The sequence below is a fragment of the Myripristis murdjan genome, chromosome 24 (genome assembly GCF_902150065.1).
Source record: "Myripristis murdjan chromosome 24, fMyrMur1.1, whole genome shotgun sequence".
Lineage (NCBI taxonomy): Eukaryota > Metazoa > Chordata > Actinopteri > Holocentriformes > Holocentridae > Myripristis > Myripristis murdjan.
This window is the reverse complement of record NC_044003.1, coordinates 11,388,206-11,413,676: the sequence shown is the minus strand read 5'-3', so window position 1 is coordinate 11,413,676 and position 25,471 is coordinate 11,388,206. Positions and strand designations below refer to the sequence as shown.

At 42.8% G+C, this 25,471-nt stretch overlaps 3 protein-coding genes across 4 annotated transcripts; 2 read left to right on the top strand and 1 right to left on the bottom strand.

Moving 5' to 3' along the window:
* Positions 1-8,394: 8,394 nt before the first annotated feature.
* On the bottom strand, positions 8,395-11,680 carry sod2 (superoxide dismutase 2, mitochondrial). Of its 2 annotated transcripts, none has more exons than XM_030047447.1 (5): positions 11,548-11,680; positions 10,287-10,492; positions 9,923-10,039; positions 9,227-9,406; positions 8,395-9,086 (listed from the first exon to the last, which is right to left on the bottom strand). In XM_030047447.1, exons 1-5 carry the CDS (start codon positions 11,580-11,582, stop codon positions 8,941-8,943), a joined length of 684 nt encoding a protein of 227 aa, XP_029903307.1. In that variant the 5' UTR covers positions 11,583-11,680; the 3' UTR covers positions 8,395-8,940. The 2 variants fall into 2 exon arrangements, with proteins under 2 accessions (XP_029903307.1, XP_029903306.1); XM_030047446.1 differs by lacking the exon at positions 11,548-11,680 and adding an exon at positions 11,390-11,516.
* Positions 11,681-12,682: 1,002 nt separating this feature from the next.
* Positions 12,683-20,145, top strand: wtap (WT1 associated protein). Its single transcript, XM_030047163.1, has 8 exons — positions 12,683-12,889; positions 13,477-13,514; positions 13,628-13,683; positions 13,777-13,835; positions 13,979-14,106; positions 15,426-15,604; positions 18,128-18,282; positions 18,864-20,145. Exons 2-8 carry the CDS (start codon positions 13,485-13,487, stop codon positions 19,520-19,522), a joined length of 1,266 nt encoding a protein of 421 aa, XP_029903023.1. The 5' UTR covers positions 12,683-12,889; positions 13,477-13,484; the 3' UTR covers positions 19,523-20,145.
* Positions 20,146-20,639: 494 nt separating this feature from the next.
* acat2 (acetyl-CoA acetyltransferase 2) lies at positions 20,640-25,424 on the top strand. The gene is made up of 9 exons (XM_030047109.1): positions 20,640-20,769; positions 21,608-21,742; positions 21,953-22,134; positions 22,891-23,008; positions 23,130-23,273; positions 23,386-23,508; positions 23,662-23,816; positions 23,921-24,031; positions 24,400-25,424. Exons 1-9 carry the CDS (start codon positions 20,721-20,723, stop codon positions 24,568-24,570), a joined length of 1,188 nt encoding a protein of 395 aa, XP_029902969.1. The 5' UTR covers positions 20,640-20,720; the 3' UTR covers positions 24,571-25,424.
* The last annotated feature ends 47 nt before the right edge of the window (positions 25,425-25,471 follow it).

The window sequence follows — 25,471 nt, the reverse complement described above, 5'->3', positions numbered from 1 at the left end:
CCAAATCATCATGGTGGTGGTTGTTATCAGCTCTGGACCTGGACGCAACTAGCAAAAAAAAAACAGGCAGCTCGTAGGAAGAGGGAGGACACAGAACCTCTTGCTGGATTTGGGGATGGCAAGAGGAAAGCTGGAAGTCAGGAGCAGAGGGGCAGTGAGTTGGCCACCACTGCCCGCTCACCAACTGGAAAGTGGTCAAAAAACTGATGATATCTTAGCTCCTGATTAAAAACTACGGTTATGACTTTACAGATTGACAAGGTCCGCTCAAATGCAGCAATAGTCACAAGGTGCCACCGAGCACTCAGGTTGTTTTGGGGATATCTGCTGCTGTGTTTCACTGACAGCACATGACCAGATTTAACTTAAAGCCCAAATCCGTAACTGATTTTGCTTATGTGCGGCACAGCGTTTTTTTTTTCCCTTTATTATTATTTTTTTCATCTGCAGGTTTGTAAAATGGAAGAAAGGAGGGCTTCTCCATTGTGAAGCTGGGATCAGGACAACTGTAAGCTTACATGCTTTCATTTTGCTTACTAATACAACAGAAAGAATGGCAGCTCCTCGTCACTCTTGAACTGATGGCAGGTTTTCAGGTCTCTCCATTTGTTGTCTCTCCAATATTGATTTGATGTCAAGCTTTATCCTGTACAACTCTGTTTGGGGCATTTTTGTTGTAATCCCACTGCTGAGGAATCTGAATTGGATATTTCTCTCTTTTGCTATCATCTTGTAGCACCATGTGTACAATTCGACCCCGCTGCACTTCTTCCTCTTCTCTCCGTTTACTGGCAGCTTAAGGTGCATACCAGCATCTACTGTACAACAGTGTGTATCATATCATCTTGCCCTATTTCTTATATTCTTCACACGAACCTTGTGTCACTTAAGAAAGTAAGTAGTGCCTTCCCAGTGATTCTTTCCCCCTCTCCCTCTCCTTCTGGTCCCAGTATCCCCATCAAACTCCATTCCCGTCCCGCCTCTCTGACTTTACTCTGCAATCTTTCTCTTTCGACTTTGTGTCTGCTACAATGCACTCTGATAGGCTCAGCCTTTTCTCTAATTCTACGGTTCTCACACTTGTCACTGTTCATTTTCCCCAGAACAAACAGCACGCCATTTAATCCTGCATGATCCAACCTGAGTCTTGTTAAGATGATTTCCTCCCTTCTGTTCCTTTCTTTATAGTTCTTTTGTATTTTGTGATACTCCCTTCCTTTCCGGTCTTCCTCCCACCTTTTCTGCCATATCTCCGTCCCTTTCTTCTTAATCACTTCCTTTCCTTCTCCTTTTCCAAGTGGAATTGGTAGTGTTATTTCCTTTTGCAGTGCTCCTTTTTCTAGCTTATCGACAGCCCCATCCCCTTATACCCCTTATGTGCCAGTACCCAACAGATTTGTACATCTATACTCTATTCTCAGTGAAGTCTTGACAAATTATGGTGAAGTTCAATGAGTAGATCCTCTCTGACAGATTTTGAGCCTGCTGCCTCTGGTTGGTTGCTCTTCCTCTTGTTTGGCGTCTTCTTGATGTTTAATCGGGTTGCTGTTTTTTTACTTGCTGTCTTCTCTACAGTTGTCCAGCCTGGTGCATATTCGAGGACCTCACTTTGTGTAAGAAAAGGCAGCGTCGTCTGTTAGCAACGGGAAGCTTATCCTTTGATCTCGATGAGCTCACAGCTTTCCTTTCCTTCCCTCGTGCTTCACCCTCACGGCTGAATTGCTTCCAGAGATTCCATAAACATCAGCTTATTCCTATCAGGTCAACGTTTGTGCGTTTGTTGCGGTGTTATGTGTGTCAGAGCCAAAACTGTGCCAAATATTTTCTTTAAACATAGTCACCTAGAAACAGATGTACTGTAAAGACACACAACAGAAGAGGAGGTACAAATTTAGACACTCTCTCTATACTCTACTCCTGACATGTGAACGTGGAAGGAGGCTACATTTTTATGTTTTCATTGCCAACACGCAGATCGGGCTCTTTTCCAGCTTCTTGCACCAAAAAAAAGTTGCGCTGTGACTTTCATCTTTTCAAGCAGGTGGCTTGAATACTAGCGTGCGTCCCCTCTTCCCTCCCATCTCCTCAGTTTACAATGATCTCCGGTTTAATTTCTTTCCATTCTCCAGTTGAGTAAATCCTCAGAGCACATGGTTGTTTTATGGCCACTACGACTCTTCCCTTCCTTAGAAACCATCTCTCGCTACTGTCTGCCACCTCCAACCAGACAGGCACCTAAGTGGATACTTGGAAGTGAAAAAGGAAAGATTTTTTTATAGATATTTTTGTATTTTTTTTTTTTTTTCAAAGTGTTAATGGAAGTGGCTTGTTGTGAGAGATCAACTGGAGAGAGGTCTTACCAGCAGTTTATGCTTTTAAAAACAAAAAAAGAGCAGTGGGGCCAAACATGATTAAATCCCAGTATACTGAAGGCATAAATATGCTATCATCAATTTAGTCCAAACCAGAGGGAGCACCGTGAAGCAGCAATGGCTCCCTCGTGCACAGGAAGTGGAGTCTGCTTCACTTGAAGGCACCTTATGGCATTATAATATCCTGTCTCTGGGCATCCTCCAAATTCTCTATTTTTTTCCCCCTCTTAAAGTGCTCTCTTCCCCTCTGACATCCTGAGTGCCCGGCCAAAGAGGATCTGCCGAGTGCTGACTCTCACCAAAGCATAAGAGAGGAAGGCCAAATCTTGACAGAAAAAAACAAAAAAAATTTCTCCGTTCTCTTGATTAAATCCAATGGGATTATTGTCTCAAGATCCAGCAGGCTTAATTGCCAAGATGAATAATACAGAAATGGAGAAGGCAGGTCCAGAAATGATGGCCAAGACAAGACGGAGAGGGAGAGAGAGAGCATAAAGGGAGAGAAAAGTCGACAGAGAGACATGTGCATGCCTTTTCAAACCAGAACAACACAGCCACCTATTCATGCGCACACGTACACGTACACATACACATAAAAATGATTTTCAGACAGCTTTGAACAAGGTATCTGGCTCATATACCGAGCTTTCATTTCCAAGCTTCAAAGGCTGCCCCATTACCAATGATTCGAAAGCCTGTAAACCAATCCATAAACTGATCCTGAGGTGATGTTTTATGAGTATAAATTTCTGCACGGCCTATGATTTTGCAATCACGCTCCATTTTATGGATACATGGATCTGCGGTCTACGATCTGTGTCCTCATTAGAGCTGGATTTGGCAGCCGTTTTCCTCAGGCTTTTTTTTTTTTTTTTTTTTTAAGGTTGTTGGGGGAGGAGGGACGTTTTGGACAGACCATTCTAACTATTTTAGAAGAAGAATCAATGATCTCCGTGTGGATTTGTCAAGCTTGGATCAGTCCCATAAAAACCCAAATGACCCCAGTCCTGCAGTGATTTATCACACTCTCCTGCCTAAGTGATGTCCACAAGCCTTCAGACTCTATTTCACTGGTGCATGTGCCTCTTACATAACCGCTGAGAGGAAACCACACACAGTCACACCCTCTTTTCTACAACCATGTTTTCCTCTCTATCACTGTCTTTAAAGGTACATCTTCCCCAAAATACAATCTAAAAATATATATTTCCCCTCATACTCATGGTGCAGTGAATCCATCCAGACAGTTTCTGTGTGATTTGGCGAGGTGGCCAGTCTGATGCGATCTTCCCTGCCTCCTGATACCCAAGTGCTGTGTGGCGATTCATTTGTGGAGCTCAAATTGACAAAAATTTGCACGTGAAAATCTCTACAGCAACGGCTCTTTCCAAAAACAATTACATGGATACCCAGCATAATCCACAAGGGTGAGGACTTTTACAGGGAACCATTTCCTGCCTAGAACATCGGCAAACATTTATCCGGCTCCTAATGAGCACGAATTAGAGGCAGATTGACAGTTTGATTGTGCTTTTCAGCAAGAAATAGTTCCAAACGAATCTTATAAGCCCCTGTGGATCATGTCGGGTATCTGTGTCATTGTTTTTGGAAAGATCTGTCACTGCTGAGTTTTTCACTTTCACTTTTCATTTTTGATGGTTTGAACTCCACAAATGAATACCCATCCAGCTGTGTTGTGTGTGCACTAGGGGTAAGTAGAATACTTTTTTTATATTTTGGGTGAACTTTTCTTTTAAATGAAGACATGCATGCAGATATTTCTCAGGTGTAAATATGTTTATGTTCCCAGAATAGCACTAATAAAGGCATAAGGCCTGACAGAAACTCCACAGAGAGCCGACTACATATGTATTTGGCCTCATCTCTATTTCAACTCTCTGGGGTCCTTATCTGCCTTCTTGCACTCTCCGGGAGCCGTGTTATGATAAATGAAACACTCTACTTGGCAGACTCGTGGGACGAGGCATCTCACCAGTCCACAAAACCCAGCTCCAGCCTCTCTGAAATGGTTCTGGTTCCTGGCTCTTGTTGCCCGGTGGAGAGTTCCTTCTCTGAGCGCTCAGACTTCAGGCTCAGACCCAAACGGGTGCCCTGGATTTCGCTCCGTCGCCCTCTTTGCCAGGAACGTTGGAGCACCAGAGCTGGAAAGTCTTATCCCCTGCTTGTTGACACTCTGTTTTTAATAGCTCTCCCTGTCCAAATGGGACGATGGCAGCTTGTATAGGGCAAGCAGCGCGGTCGCTTCACATCGGGGAACAAGAAGGGACAGCTCTGCAGGGCTGGGACTGGAAGCCTGTGGTCTGTAGTTTACAAAATGTGCTGACAAAGCTACAAGGCATGAGGAGGCAGGGAGGAGAGTGTAATTGTTGATTAACTCCATTCAGGAAAGAGTCATATGAAAAGTATGCAGAGCTTTGATATCGAATTTGCTGGGAGGTAAATGAAAACAATCAATCTTTCACCACAGATGCAGTGGAATGACACAAACCACAATTATTGCAATTACTATCCTTCTCTCTCTCTCTCTCTCTCTCTCTCTCTCTCTCTCTCTCTCTCTCTCTCTCTCTCTCTATCTATCTATCTATCTGTCTATCTATCTGTGATCACATTATACTGTCAGCTGTGGTGTCCATCTCAGAACGATAAGCCACCACATGATGAGGAGAAATGAATTGGCAGAAAATGTGTAAATGTTTCAGTCAAAATAAATTATAGTTTCAGCTCAGTGGCCTCAAATCGGACCCAATATCAGCCTGAACAAGAAATCTAAGAGTTTGTTTTGAGTCTTTATGTTTTTCTCTCTCTCTGCCACCCCACACTTATCTTTGAAATGAGGAGCGGCCTTAACTGTGTTATGCAACAAGGAAAACCTTGTTGCAAAAAAACTGTGTGTTATTGCCAAGCCATAATTTGGACGCAGTAAAGAACACAGTATTGGATGGGCACGCACTTCCCTACTAGTGCCCTTACAATGAAAATAAGGATTTGAGACAAAGCCACATGTGAGCCTCACTGCATGCTTGTGTGCACCCACTGAGAAGCCAGATCAACAGCCGACCCCGTATTCATTTCCTATGAAAGTGTGTGTATGTGTGTGTGTGTGAAAAGAGCTAAACAAAACAGAGCGACTCCTTTGCTGCGAGAAAGTCGTCTCTAATAATGATCCTGTATCAAGACCATATGTTAAAACATCATCCAGGACATATATTGCTCTCTGCTAGTTTTGGATGTGGATCTCGGGATAGCAAGCTTTATATCATAACCTTGATGAAAGCTCATGCATTAAACATGCATGAATTAAAATGAGATAAAGCAGGGGGTTGTGTGTGTGTGTGTGTGTGTGTGTGTGTAGCGAGACAGAGAGGTTTGGAGAGGGATGAAACTCAGTGACTGAGACATTTTCCCCTTTTTCCTTCCAGAGGTTATAGAAACTTTATCCTGAGTGAGTTTCTTCTCTTTTTAACAAGTTGTGGAAGAAGGAAATCATTTTTGGCACACCCCAAATTTTACAGAGGAAAAGTAGGCCACATTTAGACGTGCCATCATCTTATAAAGTATAAGCCCTCTGTTTTCAAAGGCTGGTAGACAAGGCCCCCTGACTGAAACTATCCAGGTTTGTGTGTTTGCAGTGTGTTCAGAGAATTTACAGAAACCCAATCTGTAACTTTTATTCCTAAAGTGCAGCGTGAAGACAGTTTTTATTACTGCGCCTGCTCTCCCACAGCCTTTTCTACAGCAGCTTGTTCCAGCCACATCAGTGGCATTTTGGGTATGCAAGTCCCCAGCAGCCTGTTGTCAGCTTTACCAATCATAATTAATGTCTCCTTGAATTCAAGCCTGTATTCAGCCATTCAAAAGTGATGCAATAATGCATTTTGAAACCTTCAATTATTAATTCAAGATGAAACCGCAAAAGAGATTAACTATAGACAGCAGTGCCACATTTATGTAAACGTGACAGCCAAGACGATCAATAATTTGTGCTTTTGTGTATTCAGTTCCTCAGTGTTAAATACTACAGGTGACCAAGATGAAGCTCAAGCTCACAACCTAGGACAGGGGTTTTTAAACTTTTTCAAGTTTCACACCCCCAGACTGACATTCATGAAGCCGCAGAAACCCATTCAGAGTGATTTGGCCCACGGGACCCTGATAAAAAAACATATTTTGATTTGTGATTAGTATTAAATTTCTTTAAATGTCATACTTGAACATTGACAAATGTGATTCAAAGTGATGAGATCAAAAAATGATGTTAAAATAATCACTTGCACGTTTTTAGAACAATTCCCACTGAGTTAATAATAATTTTTTACTGGAAGCCCCTGAAGGACCCCTGGATGTCCCAGGACCCCCTGTGGAAACCAGCAACCCAAGTGACATGCAATGCAATAGATATAAAGTAACCGCTGGTTCCATTGTCAAGTTAAAAAATATATATATCTGTGCGCTTGTGAGCGGTGTGCACGGTCCGCGATGTCCAGTACAAACCGGTCCACCTCCACGTCACGACACCAACCTCCAGGAAAGGACAGAGACCTCTGGAATTTGATGTTCCTACGGGGCGAGCGGTCAGTCCTAATCGTTGACAGAGGAGTCAATTGGCCGACACGAGTCAAAACAGCTGGGAGCGATTTAGATAGATGCAGTAAACTCGTCCTTGGTTGAATTTTGTGGGGAATTTCCTTTCTTGAACATACAACACGCACTAACTCAAAGACACACACGTCATACTGACAAGGTCCTGTAAAGTTTGTCCAGAAATAATAGTGCAAGGTTCAAGTTGAATATCACCACATCTAATGTAGAGTATCTTTTGGGATGTGAAACACTATGGGCTGTGAGGGTGAAGGGAGGACAAAACACACACACACACACACACACACACACACAAATGAAAAGATATGCATCATAAATAAATCAATTCAAATCGCTGTATTTCTTGCTTTCTTACTATAAACAGATACAGAGACACAGCCACTGGCAAGGTAATTCATACAATACATGACATCTCAAACTTTTATATAGATTTGTTGCATGGGCCAAGGCCATATATAAATCTTCCACTTATTGGAAAATTATTGCGCTATGAATCAGTGGGTGATTGCTTGGAATAAGAGTTTATGTGGGAGTTTATCACTAAAGACATTTATCATTGAAAATACACTTGACTCCAAATTTTCTTGGAAAGAAAGAGGACATAGAACTCACTGAACCAATCAGTATCAAGGCAGAGGAAAACTAGGAAAACACTGCCACCTTGTGGTTGAACGTACCAATGGCCTCGACATGAGCCTCATTTTTCACGTCTGACCAGTGGAGAACATTTATTTTGACTTAAAACTGACGTCCTGGGTTTTTTTTAATGCTGCTTTTAGCTCAGGACATTTCTGGAGGTATAGCCATTTTGGTTTACATTATTGGCGAAAATGCACTTACATCCATTTGTTAACTAAATATTCTCTTTCACTACATTTCAAACATCTTGTTGGCAGGGATTTACTTATTAGAAGGGTTATGGTTTTTGAACAAGCACTCTGTTTTCACCAAAACGTTCTCTGTCTTTTGCTTGGATCCAAGCCAAAGGTAAACTCTATTTGTTGTAGATAAGAGGCCATGAAATCTAAAAATAGTGAATAAATAAAATAAATGATAGCGGCAATTTCATACAATGACCATGATCCCAGAATTGCCCTCAACATTTCTATCAACTGACGTGTTTGTAAATGTATTTTTATCTTGCATACTTAACCAAATATGGTCAAAAATGTTCACTCTGGCTGACTGCAACGTGCGTCCTAAAACACTGATATTCTAGAAATTTCACATCCAGTGTGAACACAGAATAATAATAATGTTAATAAAATCAAACTTTGGAAATCGTAACTCCACGGTGAAAGGTGATTCCTGACATCATCTGCAGTCCGCAGTTAAACAGCTTAATGTTCACCTCCATCAGAGCATGCAGGAATTGAAAAATAAACACCAACCACATAGCTGATACAATTCAAATCCTATTATTTTATTATAATACATCAAAAATATTAATTGCAATAACTTTGTCTGATCCTGGTACAATATATTCTGATTAACACAGAGCTCACCAAACTCAAAATGCATTCTGGTTATTTGACACCTAGTATATGTATCGCAGCAATCCTTTGAGTGTTAGTGAAACGAAACGGAAGCCAGCCTTGCTGTGAAAGATGGCTCTTTTTGTGCGCTTTGAACAAAATCTGGGAGTTGGGAGCAGACCTGGGCCAGAGAGTATCTGAAAATACTTTTGTCATGATTTATTTCTGTTTCTGGTGTAGCACGTGATGTTCGCCACCTATGACAAAATAACAAGCATCAGAGAGTTTCGGCAATCAAAGGAGAAGCATCTCAGAATTGGCTTTTAATGCGACCGACAATCTGAAATTTTGACTTGTCATTGACTGATCCGGCACATTTCACCACTTCATGCAGGACTAAGTACTATTTGACCCAGGTCTGACTTTTGAGGGTGCAGGGGGTTCACAGCTGGGGACGTTTTGAGGATTAGAGTCTACTTTTTGGCCGTCTGGAGGCGCTCGCTCACATTCTCCCAGTTGATGACATTCCAGATGGCCTTAACGTAGTCTGGCCGTACGTTTTTGTACTGAAGGTAGTAGGCGTGCTCCCAGACATCGATACCAAGAAGTGGAATGAGTCCTAAGGATCAGACAGAGGAAACAGATAAATATACCACCAACTAATATGTGGCATTTCCCTGGTGACAGTATGAGTGAAGGAAATATGTCAAAGAAAGTGGGTCATTTCTCATCACTAATTCAGAGGCAGTAGCCACTGACCTGTGGTCCCCTGCAGGGGGTCCTGGTTCGCACAGGCAGCGATGCGAAGCCTTCCGCTGTCCTTTTCGTAGCCCAGCCAGCACCAGCCTGAGCCCTGCACGGCCACCGAGGCAGCAGACAACTTCTCCTTCATCTTCTCGAAGGAGCCAAAGTCCTTCTTGATGGCCTCCATCAGCTCACCTGCAAGAAGGGAGACACCGACAGCTCCCCAAGTGCAACACTTCACTTACAATGGCATGAGAAAATAAAGAGGACTGCTATAAGAGAATTTCACATGCATATTTGTTTATATTTATTTGGGTGTTTGGAGAACTGCCTAGTCAGCCAGACACAAACTGAAAGGTCATTATTCCTCATTATTTCCAAACTTCTAAGAGTGCATTTTGTAGCAAAAAGCAAAAGAACGAGTTTTGTGCAGGAGCCTAGGAGCAAAATGACACAAAGAAAAGAGATTGTTCTGCATGCACACAAGTATAACTTTCACATAATAGAAGTTATGTGCTTTACAGCACCATGCAGGACTACCTCCTTTCCTCAAGAGTGCAATTTGTAAAACTGATTCATTCTTCTACATGCTATTATATGTCAGATGTCATTATACATCCCCCTTTTTAACCCAATATATTAAGAGAAAACAAAGGGATTACGAGGCAACATAAGTGCTGTAAAAGATGTCAGGTGTCTTTGTGGCCTCACCCTGCGGCTCTCCACCACCATTTGGGGAGAGGTTTGTCCAGAAGATGGTGTGGTTGATGTGGCCGCCTCCATTGAACCTCAGTGCAGGCTGGAGGGCAACCTGTGTTGTCACATCTCCTGAAATACAAGCCCAACACACCCAGGTCAACCAGCAGAACACCTCAAATGATGTGTGAAGTGGCGGCTAATCTGCATCTCTAATTGTGACAGTGAAAGTCTGAGACACACAACATCATTACTTATAGATTATTGCCATATCAAGCACTTTATCAATGTAAAATATCAAAATTGGACTAATATTTTAATAGACAACACTGATATTACAATTTCAGAGCATCTGAATTTTCATGTGAGTTTTCTGTACCCTTTGCCAGCGCCTCCTTGTACTTCTCCTCTGCCACGTTGAGGTTATTAACATAGGTGGCATGATGCTTGCTGTGGTGCAGCTGCATGATCTCTGCGTTGATGTAGGGCTCCAGGGCGCCATAGTCGTAGGTCAGGTCAGGCAGCGTGTGCTTCTGCCTCGATGCTGCTACCTGGTTTATAGTTTGGCTGAGGCTGGCAGCACATCTGAAGACATGAAAAACACATTCATGCACACAAGTACCATCAATAAAAAAAAAATATATATATATTGTTAATCACTGTGTTGAGTAGTCATTAAGCAACTGAAGAAAAGTGAACATGTGACAGATTTGGAATAAACAGATTCAAAGCATACTATAACAGAGCTTTCAGTGTCCGGAAAGTGTAGTTTAGTTACTTTTTGTTTCTTGTTGACTAGCCCTTTAAATAAAACATAACCTCCCTCAATCACTACATGTCAAGGTTCTTGCAGGAATCATGTTTTTCCCTGCCAAACAAACAATCAAATGAACTGGACTGGTTCTCACACCACTACAGGTGTGGTTAGGTAAAGGTTAGGACCCTGAAGCAGATGGAAGTTTTTTTTGGAGATTATAAATGGTATGCTATAGTTCCCTCAATGTCAGTCAAAATAACTAAAGCCACATGTGACCCCCAAAGAAACACAGAGGTGTACAAAATGTGTACAGGACACTGAAAACATATCATCATGTTAAATCATTAAACTAGTAAAAGTCATAAAAATATGAAGTTAAAAGTGAGGCTAAGCACTATTAGGTGAATTTCTTGATAGCCCACATATTTGCTACAGCAGGCAAGGTTTATATATCAGTCACACCACTTAGTATTGAATAACCGGGCCTGTGCCAAATTTCAATGGTTTGTGTTTCGAGAAGGATTCATCTCAATACTGTATTGGCTGCGTGACAGTGGGACAGAAACAGTTAGTTGGTCGCACAAATCGAGGCAGATGTCGTGAGCGCTTCTATCAAATGAGTAGCTGGCTCATACTGAAGGAAGTGCGCCATACTTAGATAAAATATTGTTTGGTAAGTGTTTAGCTGAGCATGTGTGTTGGGAGGCAGCAGCAGCTAAGCTAACCTGGCTAGCTGCTGCGCTGCGGCAACATGACAGCTAGCTAGCCGTCCCAAGTTCATGAGGCAGCGGCGCGGCAGCCAGCAGCTCCTCGGCTCTGCTCGGCTCCCACACACCTGGAGGCTCACTTATCACACCAGCTGCTGCGTGGAGATCCACTTTACCTGCGGATTTGACCGACTCTGAGGAGCATATTCATGGTGCTGGTCACGGGGAGAGAAACACGGCAGTATCCAGGCTCAGACACAGCGCTGCCCTTGACGAGCCTATTTCAACTTGACAGAGACGAGACCACACTACTATAAAAACCTGTGTGGGGGAGTGTGACTCACTTTATGTGTAATTTGGAAAAGTTTTCAACACTGAAACTTACATACCAACATAATATTATGTATCAATAATGACTAGTAACAATTACAATACAAAAAATATATGGATATGTTGGAATATCTTCAAACACATTAGATTATGCACTGTATTGATCCCCCTTTTATTACATTTTCCACGCTTCCTTTCGGGATGTGTCTGCAAAAGTAGATGATCACTGTACAGCAGAGTTGTTGTTGTTGAGTGTTATTATTTAATTTTTTTGAATTATTTAATCTTATTTAATTATTTTATCTCACATGCTGGTATGTTTTTAAGGACAATAATAACGCGGCATAATAACTTAATAATAATAGTGTATGATATTATCATAATAGAGTATTATATAAAATAGCCAGGAAATGGGTAAATAAAATTTATAAAGGCTATTTTAGCATTTTAAAACTATAAAGTAAAAGTAAATAATCATGTGAGCGTATGCGCCGCCCTTTCAGAGAGGCATGGCCAAAGATGTGTTTTAAAAGAAGAGGAATCACTCATAGTAAAACATTGTCCATTCTCCATTGGGCGCCATTCCTTGGCGCACCAAACACAAACACAATCGCAGACACATTTTGCGTTGATAATCAACCATAACCTGTTTAAAAATAATGAGTAATTTGACTGAGCTGTCACATGTTTTGAAAAGTGGTTCAAATGCATCACGAGGCCAGATATCTCCTTTTTTTCTAGCAACACTATCATTCATTGTAGACAAAAAGGCTGCGTTTGATTTATTAATGTATGACTATAATTGTAGTGACCAGATAATATTAATAAATCAGCTGTGTGTGAGACTGTGTACTAACTAAAGCTTGATCAAAACATGCGGTTTTCCCCGCCCTAGTTTGCGGTGACATGTTTTTGGTATCCGAAAGGAGCAGCAGAGTGAGTGCTCTTCACCTTCCCCTTTCTCTGGCCGTGCTCTGCAGCAAGTCTAGTGCAGACGCAGAGCGGTCAAAGCTTTGGGGGTTGTTGCTGCCATATCTTCTTCCTTCGCTGATGAAGATGATGGCGACTACACCGAAGCGAGGCAGCAACGCTTAGTAACCCAGCACTCAGTGAAATATCCACAAATTCCCCGTGATTGAGGATTACTGAAGCCGAGCGGATCCAAAAATTGAAGCGAAAACGCGTCGGGTGAGTGTCGTGATAGCAGCTTTATCTGCAACCGGGAGCCCGCTAGTTTCAGGAAAAGGAGCGCAAGGGAGGGAGTCTTTTCCTTCACCGCCATTTTGTGATAACAAGAAGCCGAAACAGCTAAGAGTCGCATGCTGCTTTTGCTGAACAATTAGGGTAAACTCGTAAATGAACGATATGATTTAATATGTTCAATTGAGCCGGCTAACTCTTGCTAAATGTTAGCACAGGCCGAGGGTTAGCTAACGTTAGCTAGCAAGGAGAGCTGTTTTTTTTTTTTCACGTCTAGCCATCCGCCTCTGCCGCAAGCCACACCAAAGAGGCACGGCAGCTTTTTGTAACTGCAAACGTGAATTTCCACATATTTTTCGTCCCTGAAATCTGCTCACGGCATAGAGGTTGCTATCATTTCTTAGGTAGCAACCACTACTTGAACTATCTATGTACTTATCAAGGCATTTTGTTGTTTACTGCGTAGCAACATCTCACGCTTCCACCCAGTTAACCACAAAATGCTGCAGTCGTTTCAGCACATGTGACAGCCAGCTGGATTAATGAGACACTTTTGTTTCTTGTTCCCTTTTTAGATTTCAGAATGACCAACGAGGAGCCTCTCCCCAAGAAGGTGAGTTTATGGGTTTACTCGTTTAAGGCCTCATTTATTTTAGCCTTGTGTTATTGAAAGTCTAAATATGGGCGCCATGAAATGACCATTTGTTGGCTTTGCTTTACTTTCAGGTTCGCCTCAGTGAATCTGACATGAAGACCCTGACAAGAGAGGAGTTGTGTGTCAGGTAGGTCAGCAGATCCACATTTGGAAAGGTGGGAATGTGGTGGGAAAATTAGGATTGAGCCAGTAATGCATACAGATGTTCCTCTCCCCGTAGGTGGAAACAGCATGAAGCGTATGTCCAGGTCCTGGAGGCAAAATATGCAGATCTAAGTTGTAAGTAAAACTGGCTTTGTGTTCTTGCTTAAACATTACCAATATAATGTGAAATCCATGTGGTGGAGGCAGTGGAGAGTGTTTCAGTGCTTTGGAAAGGATTTTTCTTCTGATGCCTGGGCACTTCTTTTCATCCATCCTAGCGAATGACGTGACAGGGCTGAAGGAGTCGGAGGAGAAGCTGAAGCAGCAGCAGCAGGAGTCTGCGCGCAGGGAGAACATCTTGGTCATGCGGCTCGCCACCAAGGAGCAGGAAATGCAAGAGTGCACGGTACGTATCTGTTCATCTGCCAGCTTATACTTTCAAAAGAATTTTAGAAGAAACTCTTTGGTTTCTTGGTTGTTATTTTCCTCAGAATGTACTGCTGGATACTTTAAAATTCCTATGCACAAACCTCAAATGAAACAACAGTGAGTGCTTTTTAAACTAATAAAATTTAGGAGCACCACTTTAGGAGATGTTAACAGTGATATGCTTGATGCTTGCTTACGTTCTTGCATCATTAATCAGTTGAGTGTTATGAATAATTTATTCTGTTGTGCTGCTCCATTGATTTCACTTAAAATCATCACAGTGTACAAGTTGTGAGCTTGCTCTATATCCCCATATTTACTCTGTGGTAAAAAGCAGACTGAAGGTAAAACTTGTGCAGCAAGGCTTCCTCTGGTCTTATCAGATTGACAGCTCAGTGGATCACAGAGTGGCTTTATGCTACCAGATGCCACTCTCTTTATGGAGCAGTTGAGGTCAGCCAAACACTCTGTCTGTCAGGTGAAAGTTGTAAAAGGTATTAACTTAGAGCCTTGGAGTCCCTTTTATTTTACGTCATAAGCTACTCATTGCCAGAGTTGTTAAACACTTGTAGCTAATTAATAACAAATGTAGAGGCTGGGGGACCATTTTCACTGAAGTAATGGCTAGTGCATTTTGTGGCACATCATCAGCTGCACCCATTGCCTTTTTATGTAAATGTAGTCAAATCGGTTCTGTGAAAATGAGACATGGCTGTGACTGTAAAAGGTGAGTTTTTGTTGTGTTTGGAACTCATCCAGGGTTCCTCAGATGCAGGTGGTTGATTTTGCATTAAGTTGATTTGTTTGTAATATCATGGGATGCCCAAACAAGAGATACACAACCAGTACCATAGGCGGTGTAGAGCAAACCTGCATCCTCATGTGGGTTACTATTCCTGGTATAAACCTTGATAATAAAATGTAATTTTTAACAGTGATAAGAGACCAGCCAGATATTTCGATTCTTAAATGCTGCAAAACTAAAACATTAACAAAATATGATCATGCAGCTCACAAGAGTGACGGTAGGCAAAAGAAAAGCAAGAAGACTAGCGATTACCAGGTAGGATTGAAATCTTGTGTGAGGACTAAAGATGTAGTTTGTGATATGGAACCTCTGTGTTTTAGAGGGATATATTGGGAGTAAATTGCAGATATATAGCTGCTAGATGTGAATTGAATTCATGCATGTGCTGTGGTAGTAATTACCATCAGCACTTTCATGTACTACATGTACTACTTGCATGTACTACACAGTACGGTTCAGTTACACCTGTGTGTTTTTTTTTCCTGCAGACCCAGATCCAGTACCTCAAGCAAGTCCAGCAGCCCAGCGCGGCCCAACTGCGATCATCCATGGTGGACCCAGCCATCAACTTGTTTTTCCTCAAAATGAAGGCTGAACTGGAACAGACTAAAGACAAACTGGAGCAGGCCCAAAATGAACTGAGTGCCTGGAAATTTACACCTGATAGGTAAAGACAATCAAAATAACCCCCTCCCCCCCAAAAAAGTCAAGACTTTCTCACGCCCCCCACCCCCACTCTCACTGCAGGCATGCAGGAACAATGGTGGGGGGGAAGGCTGACAAATGCTGTATTCACCACGAGACTCAGACTTTACAGAGAGCCAAACACTGCAAAACAAAACTGCCATGTTTTTGTACTGTTGCACTGTGGCAGCTACATATCGTATAATCTAAAGTGAAAAGACAGTATGGTCAGGTGACACTTGTGTTTCAGCTTTCAGCCCCTCGTATCCCCTCACCGTCCAAGGGCCTGAAGGAGTCGGGACTGTTCCTGAAGAGGTGGTCACTCCCTTCCGACACGGATATGCCCTGCCCACCCCCTCAGCCCAAACCAGGCAGTTGATATTAAATAGGGGGTTATGGTGGACAGATTGGGTCAGTCTTGGGCAAACTGCCCAAGCAGGGAGCATCCCTAGATCCCTAAATCAGCTATTGAACATTTTAAAGACTATCCCCATACTTGTTTATAAAAGACACCTAACTGTGGATTACACCACATGCATACCTGCTAGTCTGCCTGAAAAACGTAAAGACTTTTTGGACAGAATCTAGAGTACATTGCAATAACATGGGGAAGGTTCTAGGATAAGAAGTAAGACTTTGGGGGGAAGAGCCGCTAGAATTACATAAGACTGTGTGGACGGAGCCACACCCTCAGTCCACAAAAGACAATGGTTCAGGCATGAGGGTCCAGTCGCCTGTGTCTTTGAGCATGGGCCTACGCACGGTAGAGTGTATTTACATGTTTTATTTTGTGACTTGTTTCTTTTTATTGGCATTTCATTTTATTTTTCTCTTGTTTCTCTGAAGTCCTTGTGCGCTTACTGCAGTGTGTGAACCCAGAACAGTGACTGGCCTGAGTGCCCTCTCTCACTGTTGTAAAATATAATTGACAGAAGGCTTTGTTGAGTTAAGCTTGGGGCTTAATTCTTGAGATATGAATTGGAACACACTGCCGTACGTGCACTGAGTGCTGTTTTCAAGTTGTGAATGCAATTGTCTTAAATAAGTAATGTTATAAGCTCATGACAATGTATTAATTGTATGTCTATGTATTTTTGTGATTGACCTCACAACCCCCTCCTCAGCCATTTACACTAGTAGCTCATTTTGGTTTTTCTGTCTTACCTGTGTGACAAAGATTTTGTCTTTGGTTAGTGTGTCAACAGTGAAAACCCTCATGGAATATCGAATTTCCTCTTTTTAACAACAAACACTTAGATCTCTGTCACATAGGTGAGATAATCAGATTTGAGCCGACAGTGTACTCAACAGCCTTTTGGGAGTCTGATGCACTTTATTCCCAGCATCTTAGAGTAATTGAAGAATGGTTATGGAAAAGAGGTTCAGTAAATGTGTCATCTGCAATACATAATTGCAAAAGTGTTTGCGTTAACAAGTAAGAGTGACAGACATGGGTTTTAATCTTCTGAAGTAGTTTGAAAGAACCATGTAAAGTTAATGAATGCCTCTGCTTTTTACAGGGTACACGTGGTTAATGAATTTGCTATTGTTGCTAATATATTTTATGTCCTCTGGCCAGAATGACTGCCATAGGCTTTAACAGACAAAATATAGTGCAGTGTGATATTGTTTGAAATCATAACACAGGCCTCTTATTTCATAGCTTAGTCTGTAAATTTATTGACTGAGTCTAATCACTTTCTAATGTAAAATTAATTGAAGAGCTGGACTGGCAGTATTCATTGACCTGTTGTAAGATTGAGATAGCAGCCCCTTAAAAAAGACAATCTGTTTTTCATTGTTGAAACACTTGTTCTGATCTGTTGAAGATGAATGCTGCACAAAACCAGAGTGCTAGCTTTCACAGAGCACATTCCCTTTTTGGATGCTCATTGTTCAGGCTTTATATTTAAATTGCCAGGTTTCTTGTGGCTAGTAATTTAAATGTTACACTGCTGCTTCTATCTGGTCTTTGTTATCCTGCTTTAATCACTTCACATGCAGTGTTTTAGCTAGTGCATTTGAATATGAGAAATTGTGGCCTGAAACTTTATGCAAAGTGCCATTTTAAGAATGCTCACTTTTCTTAAATATGTAATATGGTGATTTGAATTGTATTTTATTAATGGGTGGTTGAATTACTTAGAAATGTGGGTGAAAGTAACACTTAAGCCTTAATTTCAGTTAAAGCATCACTTGTCAGTCTGCATTTTGGACCTCTAATCGATCGGATACATTAATTTAGGAATTGTGCATAGGATGGAGATTTGTGTTGGGCGATTCCTGATAATTTTCTTTTGCATTGGAGTCAACGAAAATTCCTGGTGGGACTAACTCATAACTGGAGATTCATTCATAGACAGCCAGGTTACAAAGCTTCTGTTGACACTTGGCAAATTGGGAAGTGGGTCAGCCAATTGGAGCAGATAAATGGCATCCCTTCTTTGCCTGTGGATGTGTTTGTCTCCTGGTTCACTATGTGATGTGAGACTTGTCTCCCTTACAGCCAAACGGGGAAGAAACTGATGGCCAAGTGTCGAATGCTGATTCAAGAAAACCAGGAGTTGGGTAGGCAGCTGTCCCAGGGACGCATTGCCCAGCTGGAGGCGGAGCTGGCCCTGCAGAAGAAGTACAGTGAGGAGCTCAAGAGCAGCCAGGACGGTGAGAGCACCCGCTTGATCTGACCCGACCGTTGTTACTCGGTGTCGTCTTTCCTCAGTGATGGCCCACAATGAAAAGTCCTAGGGCTGGGTATCAACAGGGAGTCAGAATTTAATTGTAATTCACAAGGTCCCAGTCTGATGTGATGCCATCTTGATTCCATATTGATTCTGTTTGTGGGATATTTCAGCAACAGCAACAATTTGACAGCTGTGCTTTTGCCCAACTTTTCTTTTTAAATCTAAAATGCACCATGCCATTTGCCTTTAGGCTTTATGGCAGCAACCTCAGAGGAGGAGCTCCAACAATGGTTCATTCAGTCACAGCATGTAATTTGGTGAACCGAGTTCCTGCAGGCAGTGAAGTGCCCAAACCGATGAGAGCTGCACAGTCAACACTGAGCAAAAGTCTTCACATCCACTGAAAGAAAGCCACAGATTAAACGATTGATCTCGGGATTTAAGAATCTATATTGGGTTCTTCAAATGGAAAATCACCATCAGGAAAAAAAACATGTTGTAAGGCAGCCCTAAAATATCTCCCTGAGTTCTGATATTGATCTGTTTCTCTTTCATCCCTAGAGTTGAATGACTTTATCATCCAGCTGGATGAGGAGGTAGAAGGGATGCAGAGCACCATTCTTGTGCTGCAGCAGCAACTGAAGGAGACTCGCCAGCAGCTCTCCCAGTCCCAGGGGGCTCTGGCCGGGGCGGGGCCCAGCAGGACTTCTCCTACTGCTTCCACCTCATCCGCTGAGCCCTTCACCCAACCAGAGCAGGCCACCACACCCTCCGAACCCATGGGCAAAGACTACGGGAGGGTCTCTAACGGACCAAGCAACGGCAACTCATCCCAGAGGAGTGAGACCACGACCCCCAGCTTGTACCGTGAGGTCAGCAGCACCGAGGAAGACTTTCCCATGTCCCCCATGGTCTCGAGCCCCGGTGAGGCCGAGACCAAACTCTCCAACCACTCGGAGGAGGCGTCGGGGAGTCAGACTGGTGCTGTGAATGCCGGAGGACCTGGGGGGTTCGGGAGCCAGCTGAGTGCGGGCTACGAGAGCGTGGACTCTCCGACAGGCAGCGAGACGTCCTTGACTCAGCACTCAAATGACACAGACTCCAACACCGACCCGCACGAGGACAAGGCCGCCCCAGTGAGCAAGGGCACCAGGACTGCAGGGTCGCGGCATTCGCACAACGGCCTGGACTCCAGCACGAGCGACAGTGCGGTTTTGTAATGTACTTTATAAGACATGTACTGGCTTTTTCTTTTTATACGATGCGCAAGCAAGGCAACAGAATGCATAGTCTGTAACATGGCACTGCTGTCCAAGATATTTCGTTTTCACCCTCCCCCTCTTGCCTGTTGTGATGCCTCTGCCATGTTTGTGTTGCTAAACAGGGATATTATGTGAATGGGTTAATGTTGGTAGATTTGTATTGAGTGGATGTATGATTAAAACTAGTCATTTTCTTTCTGCTGTTTATTTGGACACGTCGATGCTGTTCTCGTTTGAGCTCTTGACACTGAAGTCATCAGGCATCTGGTGTTGTAACCCACTGTCAGAAAGTCAGTAAATCACAGTTCACTGAATCACAGTAGCTTTGCAACATTCATGGTCTTTTTTTTTTTTTTTTTTTTTTTTTTTTTTTTTTATAGCTGTCGGCCTGTTTTTTTTTTTTTCTTTTTCTTTTTTCTCTTGTTTTTTAAAGCAACTCTTAATTTTTCATCAACAAAAAGTTCTGTTCAAAAGATTGTTTGAAATGTATGTAGTTTATATGCGATGTACCATGTTCGTATTATTCTGACTTCAGTCCTTTTCATGTACTGACCAAATACCAATAAAGACTTTTAATATTATAGCGGGAAACCCTGTTGCTTGAATGGCCCACACAGAAAATAGCAAAGACAATTACATGATTTTCTTTGCACTTTAGCTCAGCTGAGCTCTAAGGTTGTGAAAACCTCAACAAGATGAAATGTGTTGGCACTGGTTTCCAGATTTGGGTCTGGAGGTGACCTGGGTGTCCTTGAAGGTGTTTCAGGGGATCATTAAAACAAGGAGCAGTTTAATTCCACAATTCACCCCATAGAAATTACTATGTGGTAAGGAAATGTTTATGAATGGTTATTTCATCAAATGGTTTTACTTTAACTCATACTGTAGGACGTTTTATCATTAAAAAAGAAAGTTAATCCTTTCACAATGGGTTTCCCTTGGTTTATTCAGTTCAATGACCGACTGATGGCACTTTAACTGCATTAATCCTCCAGGACACGTGGTGGCAGCAGAGCGCCTGTGGCCACCAGTTGCAGTTGCATATCCCTGTCATTGCAGAGCCAACTGACAGGCAGTAGCAGGACACACACCGCAGGGAGAGCACACAGTCACAGGAGCAGCTGTCCCAAACATCCCAACAAACCCACCCATCAAAATGAACACCGACCCGGTTGTCATCGTCTCCGCTGCAAGGACTCCAATTGGTAATTTAATTTTATTTAACAATCCGTATTATCCTGCATCTTTAAGCGCAAAACATTTTGCATCTCGGTCGTTGCTGCCTTGCCGTTGCTCTGTTGTTATAGCAACCCGTCCAGGACTGCTGAATGAAATTCCATTGTTCGTTTAATGTTCTTCATTTTGGCGCACACAACAACAACAACAACAATGTGTTTTTGTCGCTAAATTGTACCGGTTTAATCAGGTGAGGTGGTCGCTGTTATTAAATTAGTTGCGCAGAGCCTTGCGGAGCCGTGATTGGTTCCCTCACCTGTCCAGATTGTTTTCGAGGCTGTGATTGGCTGACTGGTCATAGTGCCACGGAGCAGGATCTTTCTACCATTGGCTGCCAACATGCAAAGTGTGTCAGGAGCAATCCAGGAACTAGATTACCAAAAAAAAAAAAAAGTGAATTTTGTTTAAAAGGTAGAGCAATCTTCACCATAGCTTTCATTTTTACCTTCCATTTTTATTACCTGTTTACAGTCTGTTAAATTAGTTTTTGCCAGTTGTTCCCACAGTGACATTCAGGTTTGTGTCACTGCAGTCTTATTTGCAGTGACTTTGATTAGGTAAAGATGTGCACTCTGTGACCTAGAGTTGATGATCGGGATGAGGTAAGCATCCACAAATAAAACAAAAAGCAATGCCCTTTTCAGAAAAGCAATCACCATTTCCTATAGACCGCTCTGCGTCCACTTTAGTCAGCCAAAGACATTTTGTGTCTCTTTCACAAATAAAACATTGGATAAGCCGCGTTCAGGTGGGCTGACTCTTTACCACATCCCTTGTTCCATGCTCATACCGTCTGTTCTCGAAAAGGATCCCTCAACGGCGTTCTGTCCACGGTGCCTCTGCATGACCTGTGCTCAGTGGTGATCAAGGACATCCTGAAGCGGGCCGGGCTCAGGCCAGAGGAGGTCTCTGAGGTTATCATGGGACACGTCTTGACCGCAGGTAAAGCTTAGGAAATCACCAAGATAAAAGTGTGCCCATGCGGTGGCAGCTGTCCAGCATTTATGTCATTTTAACAAGTGTGTTGGGTAACACCAGACATCTGTATTTGACATCTCTTTTGCAACATTTATCTCGCTCACTCAGCCACCACAGAGCTTCAACTCTCTTTTACACGTTCTGTTTCAACCCCTTCCTTCACTTCTCCCTCAGGTCATGGGCAGAACCCAGCACGCCAGGCCAGTGTCGGGGCGGGGATCCCCTACTCCGTCCCAGCCTGGAGCTGCCAGATGGTGTGTGGCTCCGGGCTGAAGGCGGTGTGTCTGGCAGCTCAGTCCATTCAGACCGGAGAGTCCACTGTGGTGGTGGCAGGAGGCATGGAGAGCATGAGCAGGGTCAGTAACGGGACACGGGGGTGGTGGGTCAGTTATCATGACGTCACATGAGATTGAGAACATAACACATGCTGTAGCAGGGAGGAGAATATAGGAATATGTTGCCTTCAGGTGCTGTCAGAAATATCAGAATTCATAAGTATGAGCCTGGACGCCCCAGCAAAGTGGTGACTACAGGTTGGATATTGGGCTGGGAGATGTATTGATGTTATACCAATGTCTTCATGAGACTGTTGTTGCCTTTTCATGGTTTTCAAGGCTGTTACATTAAAGGGATTCAATTTTCTTAACTTATTAGATTGCTCTGGCTATTATTTGCCACTGCCTATTGGGCCATCATATCCACATCACTAATCATTGTTTATTAAAAATCTCTTGCATGTAAATATCTTATTAAAGCACCTATTGTCAAGGAACACACTGTTAAAATTTATATACAACAATTGGCCAGTAAATTGAACATAAATCAAGTATCTGATATGAAAAATCTACTGTTATTGCAGGGTCCATTTTTCCCATCATTTATGATATTGAATGCACAAATGAATGCCTTGATTGCACAAAACAATAGGATGCATGACAGTTACTGTTTATAGTGCTGTAAAGTGGAGGCACAAGCCTATGAGGAGATTTTGAAGGCAGCAGTGGACACAAACTGATCTCTTCAGGATACAAAGAATAAACAGCGAAGAATGAAATACCTTTTGACAACACTGTCTGCGCTCTAAGGTTTGTTTTCTTTTTGCTCCTCCTCAGGCTCCTCACACTCTGCACATGAGGGCAGGGGTGAAGATGGGCGACGCCTCCCTGCAGGACTCCATGGTGGCCGATGGCCTGACAGATGCCTTCCATGGCTACCACATGGGCATCACAGGTCTGAGCTAAAGACATAGGCCAACACCTGTCACATATCTGACGGTGCTGTACTTTTTTTTTATTGCAGTGATGTCTCCGTGATATGTCTTGTACTGATAAAGCTTTTTGTCTGTCATCAGCGGAGAATGTGGCCAAGCAGTGGGGTATCAGTCGAGAGGAGCAGGACCAGTTCGCCGTCCAGTCCCAGAACAAAACAGAGGCTGCCCAGAAAGCAGGGCATTTCGATCAGGAGATCGTCCCGGTCATGGTGCCGTCCAGAAAAGGCAAGTTGTTCTTCCGGGATTTAAATACTGGCCTATCTCTACATTTCAACTGAGATCTGTGTCCTGTGTGTGCAAATTCTGAAATGCAGTGGGGTTTTTCTGCTCTCCCCAGGTCCAGTCGAAGTGAAGGTGGATGAGTTTCCTCGCCATGGCAGCAACTTGGACGGCATGTCCAAACTCAGAACCTGCTTTGTTAAGGACAGCAGTGGCACAGTCACTGCTGGAAATGCCTCAGGTACAGGGGTAGATGCTCACAGATAATGTTAGTTTTTTTCTCTAATGGAACGCTGTCTGCCAACAGACCACTCTGCACTCTATTTTTAGTGCCAGTTCCTTCTTAACATTGCTACACAGCATCTTTAAAGCTGCATTCATCTTGTTATCTAAGGTATAAATGATGGAGCAGCAGCAACCATCCTCATGAGCCAGTCAGAGGCGAAGAGGCGTGGCATAAAACCCATGGCTAGAATTGTTTCTTGGGCTCAAGCTGGCCTTGACCCATCAGTCATGGGGACCGGACCAATACCTGCCATCCAGAAAGCGGTGAGATCTCATTGTACAATGACTAAACATGCAGCAACACTTACATACATACTGCTGTTATGCATTAATAGTTTATTCTTCCTGACTTTTTCCCCTTTCAACAGGTTGAGAAAGCAGGCTGGCAGCTGGAGCAGGTTGACTTATTTGAGATTAATGAAGCTTTTGCTGCCCAGTCTCTTGCTGTAGTTAGAGAACTTGGCCTGAACATAGAAAAGGTAAGTCCTGTTGTCCCTCTATGAGTAATGCGATCATACAGTGTGTCATTTGAGGGTTTAAGGAAAGTCTTATTTATGTGATTGTTCAATTGAGCTGTACATAAAGTAGCAGCAAAAGAAACGGGAAAGGGGTTGGCTTAATATAGCAGCACTAGTCATTTAACTTGTCCAGTCAAAGATTGGTTAAATATATAAATGATCTTGAGAGATGCTTAACCCATAGCTGAAAATTCATGTGTCAAAAGTGTCATTTTCCATTTTCAGCAGGTCTCTCAAAAGCAAGCAATAACAAGCAGCTGCCAAATGTGAACTTCATTGTAAAACGTTTTACTTAAAGGGCAGCATCATTTTTTGTGTCCTCTACTTAGGTGAATGTTAGTGGCGGTGCCATCTCTCTGGGCCATCCCATTGGTATGTCTGGCTGCAGGGTGCTGGTGACCCTGCTGCACGGGCTCCAGAGGACTGGAGGTCATAAGGGTGTGGCTTCCCTGTGCATCGGAGGAGGGATGGGCATCGCCATGTGTGTGGAGACGGTGTGAGGTTGTCAACTAAACACTACTATATGGATTGCATTCAGTGGATAAAAGGACACCGATACTAATTGTTTACAAAACAGCAGAATATGGCTTACAATGGTAACAGTGGTTTACCATGGCTCTCCCTGTCACTGCACTTGAGATAGAAGTGTTGTACATGTTGTAATTGCTGGATGTTATCCAACAAGAGGACTGGCTCTCCAGTCAAATCTGCAATGTTCACTGTGAAACTGAATCTTAATCTACTTATCTCAAGTCCTTGCTGTGTAGCAAGTGACTTAACATTTATGGATGAGGGATTTTTACGAAGGGTACCTAAACAGACGAGGGAAGAACTAGACTTTACTGATGGCCTCAGTTGTCTTATCATATAGCTTGAGGGGGAAGAAGGGAAAATCAAATATTTAACACTTAGTAGTGCAGGTGGTAGAAGTGAACACTTGAGATATCTAAGTCAGGGCTTTAATACTGGCTAATAGGATAGTTCTTGGCTTAAGAAAATCTAGATCTAGACCCTCCCTTTAGTGAATGAACTCAAACTAGTGTACTGGTAGTTCCTGATAAATTGCACCAGCCACTCACTAGATTCTGCTTTCTGTAAAGATTTGTTGCTGTCTCAATACTTTCACATTCCATGATCTTCCCTTAAGTGGAATCCAACCCATGGATCTTCCTTTAGGATCAACAGTGCAGAATATAACCTTGAAAAGTGCCATGAGGCTAAGTGTACTGGCCTGCTCTACCCCAGTGCTTCCTTGAGATAGGTGTATGTTTGTGAAAATGATTTGACCTGTTAAGGTTGTTTACTTAAATCTGAAGCTCTTAAACATATCAATAAAGAATTATAACCAACTTGAGTCTGGCGCTTCTTGGAATCTCACTCCCCAAAGCTTGCATAAATAAA